Raw genomic sequence first — 12,205 nt, 5'->3', positions numbered from 1 at the left:
TCCTTCCATTGGCAGGTGGACTCTTCACCACTCCACCACCTGGGAAATCCCTGACTAAGGACGACTGCTGGCAATTATCCCGATGATTCCAATGGGGAGTGGAACAGCAGGCAGAAAAGGCTCTCAGCCCTCTCTGGGGTAAGACGCCGTTCAGAATTAACACTGAGATTAGGCATTAACGGGACACTCCGAGGTCCATCAAGAACTTCCTTTGTGGGACTTCCTTGGTGGTCCAGTGGTTGAGGATCAGCCTTGCAATGCAGGGGACGTGGGTTCCATCCCTGGTCGAGGAACTAAGATCCCAGAGGCTGGAGCAACTAAGCTTGTGTGCTGCAACTACTGAGCCTGCGAGCTTTAGAGCCTGTGTGCCACAACTAAGACCCACCACAGCCAAATGCATAAATAAATATTTAAAAAGAGGAACTTGTTGAGTCCTGCCCCAGGCCACATATGTGAGGACTTGCGGACTCCAACAACCTCTGAGCTTCCCAAGGGTGGCTGGCGGTTCCAAAGGCTGGATGCGCCTGAGGCCTCTTTTTGCCTGAAAAGCAGAAACTACACAAGTAATCCCATCTCTGCAGAGTCACTCCTCACCCCGACTTCCCCTCCCCTCCCCCAGGACAGCAACTTCCTCTTCATCCCCTGCCCCCTAAACTCGTCCCTCGTCAGGATCATTCTGGGCCCCCCACACTCCTAGGCCTGCCCCATCCTCCATTTCCTCCCCTTCCCACTCCTTGGATTCTGGATTCTTCTGCCCACTATACCCTCCGCTCCCTGGGGCCTGGATCCTTTTCAGCCTCCGTGTGGCCTCAGTTAGATTCACCCACTCACACATTTCACCCTCTTGCAAACTCCATGGAAGAACGTTTGGCGCCCCCACGTGGACACTCATTTTCCTGCAGGGCTTCCCCAGACGCTGGCGGCCCCAACCAGACGCCCTCTGAGAGCAGCCCTGCCTTCTCAGCCTGGTCCCAGCTGGAACCTGGAAACCCTGCCCTCCTGTCCTACATTCTAGGCCCTACCCCAAGCCCTTCCCTCACCTCCCCAGGGTTGGAGTCCAGGAACCCTATTCTGGCCCCTACCCCCACTCCTCATGTCCTTCCTGTTTTGAATCGCCTGTGCCCTCAGCTCGAGACTTGTCTCCTCCGGGGTCCTGACATCCCCCACTCCTGCTCAAACTCTGCCTTTCTAGCCCCAAAGGATTCCAGTCTCCTTCTGCAGCTGCTTTCCTGGACCCTTTCTCCACCCGCTCCTCTTCCCAAAGGGGACTCCTGTGTGCCAGGAGACTTGTGCTGCGTGTCGCTGACTCCCTTTACAAACAGATGCAAAACACATAGAAACACAGACACACGTACAAATAGATATAGTCACACAAATACACAGACACACACACACCCGTGTACACACACGTATGTGGGCACATACCTACATACATACACACAGATGGACATATGTGGGTACATATTCACACACAAACACACACTCAACCCAGAGATCTCCCACACCAAGGCCTTGATTCCGAGACTCTAAGAGGTACTACATGGAGCTCTTCTCTGAAAACCGCGCCCCTGGGCTGGGTCTGGAGAGCGTCCTTTCTCTAAGTGACAGTTTAACCCTGACGGTCCTTTGGCATCTTATGGTCCCTCACCTCACCCCGGGTCAGAACCCTAAGCTTTCTTATCATTCCTCACTGCCACCTCTGTTTCCAAAGGGTCTGATATAGTTTCCCAGAGCATCTGATCATTTTCTTAATTTTTTTTTTTTAAGAAAATTTTTACAATCCAACATTTTGGCCATCAAACAAGTGAAAGGGAAAGTAACCTTATACATCAAGTGATGCCCTGTTACGTATCACCTGGGCATTGGCCAAAACACTTCCTCTGTAGAGCGGCACCGCCCACGCCAGGCTATAAATTCAGGGTGCAGTCTCAGAGGAACACTCACAACTCGAGCTTTCTCCATGGCGTCACTTGTTTCGCTGATCATGGACAAGGTCTTGGAAGTTCCTGCGCAGGTTTTGGCTGAACTTCTCACACAGAAGGTAACAAACTTTATAAAAGATATTTTAACAACACGTGGAATGGAGCAAGACCTGAGAGCCTTAAATTGGTTGGTCCCATACGCTACCAAAGGGATACTGATATTTTTACTATGCAAGATAGCTTCGGTGGCATACAAGTGGATGGACGCGAAATTTTTTAAAAATAAGAGCATATATATATTTGAAAAGATGGGTAACCAACCAACAGAAGTGATTGTGGCTTGATTTCTATTTATATATCCACTTGGGGTCTATACTATCTTTGTGAACTGTGTTTGGGTTTTTTTTTTCTTTGTGGGGGGAGGGTGGCTTTTCATTTTGTTTCCCCGCTTTGAGAAACACAGGCTTTATTCGGTTACTGCTGGGCAGAGGTTACAAAAGGACTTCTGGGCTTCCTCTCCCTGGAGGAATGGTTTTTCCGTCATGTGCTGGACTGGATGCTCTTTCGCAGCAGGGTCACCCAGTCTGCTGGGGAAGGGCGCCTGGCTGGCCAGGAAGTTGCCCACTCTATCTGGGGGTCTGGCCAACGGTGGGGGGGGGGGATGCCAAATGAACCTTTAACGGGCATGTGCCCTGTGGGTGCCGACCTGGGAGTTTGGGGCGGGCTGATCCCGACCTGAGGGGAGGGCGAGGAGCCGTGGGGCCTTGAGAGGAGTCGGGGATGCGTGGGGCTCCGGGCAAAGGAGAGAATTGGGCGAGAACAGAGGGAAGGAGAAGCTCCACGCCACCGCGGAGCCCTCAAAGTGTAAGGAGCGTTCTGGGAGGGGAAGTGTGGACGGTGTGGACCCCAACAAGCTCTGTGCTTCCAAGGGGGGCCTGGTGGCTGGCAGTTCCAACAGCGGAAGATGTGACTGAGGCCTCTTGTTGCCTCGAGAAATGAAACTGCACAAGCGGCCCCGCCCTCACCCCCGCTTTCCCTTCCCTTCCCCGAAGGCAGGAACCCGCTCTTCATGCCCTGCCCTCTAGAGCCGCTTCCGGGCTTTTCTAGATCCTTCTGGGCTCTGCCTACCACAGTCTTCATTATTCTCACTCATCCTGTGCTCTCCTGTTCTGGATGCTTCTGCCCGCGCTCCCCTCTCCCCCTGGCTCTGGCTCCTCTTCAGCCACCACGGTGGTCTCAGTTAGTTTCACTTCCTCACACATCTCAGCACTTTGGAAACTCAGCGGAGGACATCTGAAGCCCAGAGATGGACATTCCCTTTCCGCCAGGGCTTCCCCAGATGCTGGATGCCCTGCCCAGCTCAGAGCAGCGCTGCCTTTCCCAGCCGGGTCCAGCGGGAGCCTGGAAACCCTGCCCTCCGGCCCATGCTCTAGTCCCACCGCAAGACCTCCTCCTTTGGCCTCCCTCACTTCCCCCCTTTCCCGGCTCCCCCAGACTCAACTCCCTTTAAAAAAAATCTAATGTAACGTTTATTTCACTGTTTATAATGATTGAAGTTGATGCAGATGGACAGGGAAGCCTGGCCTGCTGCAGTCCATGGGGTCGCAAAGAGTTGGACACGACTGAGCAACCGAAGTGCACTGAATGATTAAAGGTTACTTTCCATTTACAGTTATCACAAAATAGTGGCTGTATCCCCGTATTGTATAGTTCATCCTCCTGCCTGTCTTTCTGCGGTGGTTTGTTCCTCCCACTCCTTCTCCACTATGTTTAGCCACCGCCCCCACTGGAAACCCCTATTTACTTCAATATATCCAGGGGTCTGCTTCCTTTTTGTTACATATACTAGTTTGTGGTATTTTGTTAGATTCCTCGTGTAAGTGATATCATATAGTATTGCCGCTGTTTTCTCCTACTTAATAATTATGTTTAGTCTTTCGTTTTATCTAACCAAAAGTATCTAAAACACACCAACTGGGAAATGAAAAAAGGGTACAAATGAACTTATCTACAAAACAAATAAAATTATAGATGTAGAAAGCAATCTTATGGTTATCTGGGGTAAGGCAGGGAGGGATGAATTGGAAGCCTGAGGTTGTGTATAAAATAGATGAGGAATAACGGCCTTCTGTAGCGCGGGGAGCTCTACTCAGTACTCTGTGATGACCTATATGGAAGAAGAATCTAGAGAAGAGTGGATATATGTATAACTGACTCACTTTGCTATATACCTGAAGCTAACACAACATTGTAAATCAACTATACCCCTAGGGAAAACAAATTTTAAGTAATGAAAAGAACAAAACTCTCAATGGAAAAGAAAATGAAAGTCAAAGCAAAATACATGTACCAGATACATACCAGTGTTTGATATATATTATAATAGTATGTATAATAAAAAATCCATATATAACATGGGGTTTCCCAGGTGACACGGTAGTAAAGAATCCGCCTGCCAATGCAGGAGATGCAAGGATGCAGGTTGAATCTCTGTGTCACGAAGATCCCCTGGAGTAGGAAATGACAACCCACTCCAGTGCTCTTGTCTGGAAAATTCCATGGACAGAGGAACCTAAAGGGCTACATAGTCTATGGGGGTCACGGTCAGACGCATATGTTTGTATGCATAATATATATTTTCTGTGGGTTTCTTATAGATAAATTAATGATGTATGGAACGAAACAAGCCCTGAAACCCTTGAACTGTTGGGTTGCCCAGTCCAAGGGATGCTGATATTTGTACTACACAAGATAGCAACCAGTTAAACGTGAATTGTTCAGAAAACAATATCATATACATTTTTTAAAAGATGTTTGGTCGCCAACCAGCAGAAGTCATTATGGTTTAATTTCTTCTTATATATCTGTTTGGAATCTATGCTATCATTGCGAAATCTTAGAAGATGATATCGTGTATTATTGTTTAAGAAGCCGCATCATTGAGGGAAGTTAACAGTAGAGATTCGGATATCCTTATTAATTATAAATACCGACTCCTCTGTCTAAGAGAGAGGACTGATTTAAAACTGGGGAGAGAACAACAGCCACACCATCAGGAGCAGGAGCGGCAGCGGCGGCGGCGGCGGCCTCCCCCACCCCTATCCCCGCAGTCACCTCGCTGTCCCCGGGGGCGGGGGGCGGGGGAGGCGGCAGCGACGGCGGCGGCGGCGGCGGCGGCTGGACTAAGCAGGTCACCTGCAGGTATTTCATGCATGGGGTTTGTAAGGAAGGAGGTAACTGTCGCTACTCACACGACCTCTCTGACAGTCCATATGGTGTAGCGTGCAAGTATTTTCAGCGAGGGTACTGTATTTATGGAGACGGCTGCAGATATGAACATAGCAAGCCGCTGAAACAGGAAGAAGCAACTGCTACAGATCTAACTGCAAAGTCATCCCTTGCTGCTTCCTCGAGTCTCTCATCAGTTGGACCGACTGTTGATATGAATATGGGCAAAGCTGAGTCAAGAAATTCAAACTTTGCAACTACTGTAGGAGCCGGTTCAGAAGACTGGGTGAATGCCATGGAGTTTGTTCCGGGGCAGCCCTACTGTGGCCGGACTGCACCTTCCTCCGCTGAAGCCCCGCTGCAGGGCTCAGTGACCAAGGAAGACGCAGAGAAGGAGCAAAGTGCAGTGGAGACCAAGAAGCAGCTCTGCCCCTACGCTGCAGTGGGGGAGTGCCGCTATGGGGAGAACTGCGCGTATCTGCACGGAGACGCGTGTGACATGTGCGGGCTGCAGGTCCTCCATCCCGTGGATGCCGCCCAGAGGTCACAGCATATAAAATCCTGCATCGAGGCCCACGAGAAGGACATGGAGCTCTCGTTCGCGGTGCAGCGCAGCAAGGACATGGTGTGTGGCATCTGCATGGAGGTGGTCTACGAGAAAGCCAGCCCCAGCGAGCGCCGCTTCGGGATTCTCTCCAACTGCAACCACACCTACTGTCTCAAGTGTATTCGCAAGTGGAGGAGTGCTAAGCAATTTGAGAGCAAGATCGTAAAGTGAGACTCCTCCCCAATCTTCGTTTGTGCTTTCAAATATTTTGGGGAAGAATTTAGTATCTTGTGCCAACTTTCAGCCAGATGGACCGCATTTAAATGCATGCATTTTATCTCGAAACTGGGGTATTCTTCTAATTGGGAGTTCTTTGTATTTCAGCTAGCTTCTAGATTAGTTGGTATATCTACTTTTATTTGAACGAGGAAAACCCTATGTATCAGTTAGTAGAATCTTCGTGCTTTTTTCTGAGGAGATTGTGTTTAATGGATTAGCCAGTTTAGGCTCAGAGAAGCGTATCTAGCTCTGAATGTATGTTTCCTGGCATTTTACATTTTCCACTTTCCTATTCCATCCATTAAGCTAGCCAATAATCCACCATCCTTTAAAAATTGTTCTCATAACTGAACAAAAACTACATAATCTAAACAGAGCAAAGTTACAAGAAATAAATTTATTTAAACGAAAAAAAAAAAAAACTGGGGAGACATCACTAACATGATAACAAGGATCGGGAGACTCAGATTACCAGCTTGGCTTACTGTGTTGGCCGCTAAACTGTGATTTCCTCCAACACTGGCAAACATTTAGAAATCGAACTTTTGCTGTTATAAGCAACACGCCCACTCTGCCTTCCTGGCAGTGAATAGACGTGACCCTGGGGAAGAAAAGGATTACGAAACGGTCCTGTGGTCTTCTGCCTGGTTCTGTGCTGACTGAGACTCCAGCCGGGTGCAGAGCAGGGGAGGGGCCAGATGGTGAGCGGGCAGGACCCTATGAGGCTTTCCCAGAAAAGAACCCCAGCCAAGCCTTCCGCCTGCCTTTTGTCTGTAGAAAAACTTTCATCAAAGAATAAATTTGGGGACTTCCTTGGGGGTCCAGTGGGTGAAGACTCTGAACTTCCACTGCAGGGAACGCAGGTTTGATCTTTGGTTGGGGAACAAGAATCCTACTTACCGTGCGATGTGGCCAGAAAATTAAAAGTAAAAAAATTTTTTAAAGCATGAATTTAATCAGAGAAGTGAGAAAATGCAGAAAGAAAAGGAAAACAGTCAAACAAGCCAAACTAATAATACTTCAGCCAGTAGACAAAGTCAAGGACCTTTATTTAGTTCTTCCTCGAGGTCTATAGATATTGTTCTGTGCCTTATATGTGAACTGTTTAGCGGATACTGAAACCCCTACCAGGTGGAGGAAGTTAACTGTATGTTGCCCACAAGCACGCCAACCCCAGGCCACTTGGAACCAGAAGGTTGATGACGCTGCCTCTTGGTTACCTCACCACCGACCACGGCTCCGTAAACACTGTGAGACGCCTCAGTGCCACCACCAGTCTGGGACACAGGCTTAAGGTGTTGCCTGCTGTGGCCCTCTTTGCCTGGCCAAACAGTAAAGCTAATTTCTTTCTACTTCACCCAACTCTTCCTTAAAGGTTTCATCCCACACCACTGTATGGAGGCCGGATTTTGGCAACAAATTGGGCGTTCAATATAGGGTTGACTTAGGGGCAGCCCCACGGGGGTCCCCTGGTTTGACCAGACTCTCCGAGGTCATTCCTCCATGCCAGCCTCTTTTGAGAAGACAGAGGGTTGGAAGATTCCTTCAGCGGCCAGGTTGCCTGGGACCCTTATCAAGAAGGCTGAGCTCATCATACCAGGTACTCATCCAGGCAGTGGGGGCTGAGTCAGAAGTGGAGGGTGAGGGAGGACCATCCTAGACGCTGGGGAGGCCACCTTTGCCTTAAAGAAGTTTCTTTCTTTCTCCAGCCTATACCAGCCTGAATTTTTCTGCTCCAAAGAATTGTTTGGAGGAAGGAGAAAGCATCGGGGACATGGAGACACCTTGGCCAGCATCTGGGTAAGTCTGAGAGAATCCATTCTTAGGCAGGTTGATAGGAAGTCGAGGAGTCCCCAAAGAGAGAGGGGTCTGGAATTCTCAAGCAGGAAGAAAAGACAAACTTTTTTGTGCCCCTACATTCCTTAGGATTATATAACAATAATGTGTCCTGCTTGAGGACAGTCTCTGGAAAAAACCTTCTGGCTAATCCTGTTACCTTAAGGTGTAAATTATGGGAGTAGGTCTAATGAGGTGTTTAAAACTTCCAGGCATTCTTTTGATTCAATGTAATAACTAATTAGAGAGTACATAACTCCATTGCTAACACTAGCAATGGGGTACTCTTTTTGCCCCCTTCTGATGCCTATGTCAGAAGCTTTCCCTGTCTCCTTTATACTTTAATAAAATTTATTACACAAAGCTCTGAGCGATCAAGCGTCATCTCTGGCCACAGATTGAATTCTTCTTCTCCTCCAGAGGCCAAGAATCCCGGCGTCTTTCCTGAGGTTCAACAATAGCCTTTCATCTTGGGGGCTCGTCTGGGATTCTTCAGGACAAGGTAAGGATGCTTGGAGCTCTAGTTCTTTGTTCTCCTAGCGAATATGTTTCCTGCTGTACTTCACTAACTCTACAGTGTGCTTGTGTGAATGAATGACATGCCCCGCGCAAAGCAAGTGAGGAGCCCTTCTCTGCGGTTCCGTGGTGACCTCATACGGCTTATGGCAGAAACCTGTCGGGGGTTTATACCATCTGCCAATGCCAAGAGGCACCCAATGTCTCCTTCGGGGACCGACCAGAAATGGGCAAAGCGTGTGGACCGAGCTCTCCTTTCTCGGTTAAACTTTTCGGTCTCTTTGACCATCTCCTAACTCCTTGGAATTAGAAGTACTAACCTAATCTGTCGGATCATAGACTTTCAAGGGACTTGTGATCTATGCTGTTACTGGGTACTATGACTTAGGTCCCAAACTTGGATTGGTAGTCAGGAAGCGCCTAGCCTCGCTAGGCATGGAAAATTTGGAAGCTAGATTAAGCTCTAGCTCCAAAAGCATCTCTGAGGTTAAAGGTTACTCAGATTAAAACTATAATGGGGTTTTCCTTTGGTAACGCTGGCTTTTAGTGGACCAGAGGAGGCTCTTATACTGGTGTGGTGATGCTTGGAAGGAACATCTCAGTTTTATGTTCGTATCAGACTTATTGTGGTCAGAAATATACTGAGGGTCGTGCACAGGCACTCAGGTGACGAGAATGTTTCCCCCAGCAGTCTTAGCTTGGGAGGCATTCTGGAAGGTTACTCTGATTGCACCCTGGGTGGCATCAGAGGTAAGCAAGGTGTTAATGGTGAGGAGCTGGACGTCAGTCAGGGATGCCATCAGGTCTACCCCTGGTGCGTCTCCACCCCGTCTCGGTGGTAGAACCGGGAGGGCCGAGTATGTCACCTGCGTCAGTAAGGGACAGACTAAGTCCGACCAGGAAAGAAAAGCTTTGGTGTAAAGTCTGTCTACACCCTCATCTAGAGCAGGGAGGAATGCCTCTGGTACAAAGAGGGCGCTGGTTGCTTTTTTTCTCTCTTGTAGATGGGAGCTGACAATTCCAGCCTCACCCCTTTGAACTGTATCCTGAAAAACTGGGATAGGTTTGATCCCCAGGGCTTAAAGAAGACACACCTGGTCTTCCTATGTGATACTGCATGACCACAGTACCCACTGGAAGACAGTGAACGGTGGCCAGTTGGAGAGTCTCCTGTCCTAATGAGGGCTCAAACTGTCCCCAAAAGGGAGGGACTGTCCCCCTTTGAATGTATTTATCGAAGGCCTTTCTTATGCACGGACATTGTTATAGACCCCGAAGCCTTGGAATTAACTAATTATGTAACTCAGCTCTCAGCTTTTCAACTGGCATTAACAGAACTCCAGGAGACGACTCCTGACCCAGCCTCTGAGTCAAGCAAGCCTCTATTTAAGCCAGGAACCGAGGTCCTCATAAAAACATTGGGGTCTGGGGGCTCATCCCTCAAGCCCCTCTGGGAAGGCCCTTACCAGGTTATTCTTTCTTCTCCCACAGCTCTCAGAGTGCCAGGAATTTATTCGTGGGTACATCACACTCGAGTTAAGAGGTGGCACCCTGACCAGAACTAAGTGACTTCGTTTTATGTCTTTACTTTCTATGCTCTGACTTTGTACTTTTCAGATGGGCCTGATAACCTATGTGAGCCTACTTATGCTGACTCCAAAAATCCTGAGTCTGCCGTCTGATCCTCAAGACAACGCCTTCCTCTCCTGGGCTCACTCCTATGCTGCATTCCACAATCGGTCTAACTGCTGGGTTTGTGGCGCGCTCCCCTCTTCATCAGTGGAAGGCTTCCCGTGGTGGACATCTCCACTTCAAGGAAAAGACTTTCTCCAAGTCTGCGAATACCTTCGACAACAATCATATGTGATGCCTCTTCTTAAACTGATGACATCTAACAACCCTATAATGGACTGGTGCAACACGTTGTTCTTTAACTATGGACACAATGTGACGTTTAATTTTGATTATACATTGTCTCGGTTCAATGACTATTTTGCTACACACAAGGCAAATAGGTCTAAATCTAATGGTTTTTTACCTGATGTTTATCAAATATGGGATGAGGTTATATGGTTAACTCCTGAAAAAGGACGTCTAATATCTACTGCCCCTATTTGCTGGGAACAAATAGAGCCATCCCCAGAATTTAGTCAACAACTTAAATTATAGTGATTGGAAACCCTTGGGATTTTTGCCTCAGGAAATATGCAGTGTAATCATTCCCATGTTTTCCAACCCCAATTCAGGTCCTCCCTTTGTCTGGCCAGGCACTGATTGGGACTGGATATCTATGTCATGCTGGCTTGCTCCAAACGGGACTTATTGGACATGTGGCTCTTACCTATGGGCATGGCTTCCCCCTGGGTGGACAGGGAGATGCACCCTAGGTCTAGCCTTTACTCACGGCTTTATATTTTCAGAGCTTCCAGAGAAGCCTGCTAATTTACCCCACCTTACAACTCGGTGGGCACGGTCTGTATTTCACTGGTATGGTTATTTGGCTGCAGTGTTTGTCCCCTCTTTGGGAACTACAGATGTTATGCTACGAGTGGATGGTTTGACTAATTGTACTCAACAGGCATTACAAGGTTCTCAGAAAGCTAGTTCAGCTCTTAATGCTGAACAAGCACAGATTAGAAAGGTGGTTTTACAAAACAGATTGGCTTTAGATATCTGACAGCCGCGCAAGGAGGAACTTGTGCCATTCTTCATACCCAGTGCTGTGCATATATACCTGAGATGAGCACTAATGTCACTCACTTTACTAAACACATGACCCAGATGACTGGGGCTAGGGATACTCCCGAAGCCTCAATTGCTTCACTTTGGGAGACGTTAACTACTTCCCCAGGGTGGAAAGCTATCTTAATTACAATAATTCTGATTGTTCTATTTTTGTTGTTTGCTCCCTGCATCTGTGTCATTGGATTTGTTTCTAGTCCATGAAGGCTTTTAAGTTAGAAATGGTTGTCCAAGCTCCTAGGAGTGCCACAGCCTCTTTCAAATATTACTTGGGACCCCTGGATGAGAGACCCTCAATACGAGGGTTAGCAGAATATGTTGCCTCAACAACTTAGGGACCACGCCCCTAAACAGCAGGAAGTAGTTATGGAACGAAAACGGCGCCCCTTTCCCTTGGCAACATAATTCTCCTAAAAGCAAAGGGGGGATGAGAGAGTCAATTCCTAGGCAGGTTGATAGGAAGTCCAGGGGTCCCCAAGGAGAGAGGGGTCTGGAATTCTCAAGGAGGAAGAAAGGACAAACTTTTTTTCCCTCTACATTCCTTAGGATTATATAACAATAATGTATCCTGCTTGAGGACAGTCTCTGGAAAAAAAACCTTCTGGCTAATCCTGTTATCTCAAAATGTAAATTATGGCAGTAGGTCTGGTGAGGTCTTTACAAACTCCAGACATTCTTTTGATTCACTGTAATATCTAATTTGAGAGTATATGACTCCATGGCTAATGCTAGCAAGGGGGTACTCTTTCTGCCCCCTTCTGATGTCTATGTCGGAAGCTTTCTTTATCCCTTTGATACTTTAATAAACTTTATTACACAAAAGCTCTGAGTGATCAAGCCTCGTCTCTGGCCCTGGATTGAATTCTTCTCCTCCGGCATCTTCGCGTGATTCAACATCAACCTTTCCTTAATATACTATAATGATACTATATTAATTAACTATTAATATAAATTAAAATTTATATAATTTATATCTTTAAAATTTACATGAATTTTAAAATTTTTATAAATTTATCTAAAATAAATTTTATATTAATATTTAATTAATATATTATTAATGACAATAAGTACAGTACATACTACTATAATTATATAAAATAGATATCATATTTAAATTATATATTACTTATACTAT

General features: G+C 47.2%; 2 protein-coding genes across 4 annotated transcripts in view; one reads left to right on the top strand and one right to left on the bottom strand.

The window, feature by feature from the left end:
• ERICH4 (glutamate rich 4) overlaps positions 1–12,205 on the bottom strand; it is a 257,702-nt gene that overhangs the window by 14,943 nt on the left and 230,554 nt on the right. The window lies entirely within an intron of this gene.
• On the top strand, positions 3,757–11,892 carry LOC133054410 (E3 ubiquitin-protein ligase makorin-1-like). Of its 2 annotated transcripts, none has more exons than XM_061139383.1 (4): positions 3,757–7,576; positions 7,686–7,776; positions 8,233–8,314; positions 9,946–11,892. In XM_061139383.1, exon 1 carries the CDS (start codon positions 5,131–5,133, stop codon positions 5,926–5,928), a length of 798 nt encoding a protein of 265 aa, XP_060995366.1. In that variant the 5' UTR covers positions 3,757–5,130; the 3' UTR covers positions 5,929–7,576; positions 7,686–7,776; positions 8,233–8,314; positions 9,946–11,892. The 2 variants fall into 2 exon arrangements, with proteins under 2 accessions (XP_060995366.1, XP_060995367.1); XM_061139384.1 differs by having other exon boundaries at positions 9,333–11,892.

The sequence above is a fragment of the Dama dama genome, chromosome 4, assembly GCF_033118175.1.
Source record: "Dama dama isolate Ldn47 chromosome 4, ASM3311817v1, whole genome shotgun sequence".
Classification (NCBI taxonomy): Eukaryota; Metazoa; Chordata; class Mammalia; order Artiodactyla; family Cervidae; genus Dama; species Dama dama.
This window is presented reverse-complemented; position numbering and strand designations above follow the sequence as displayed.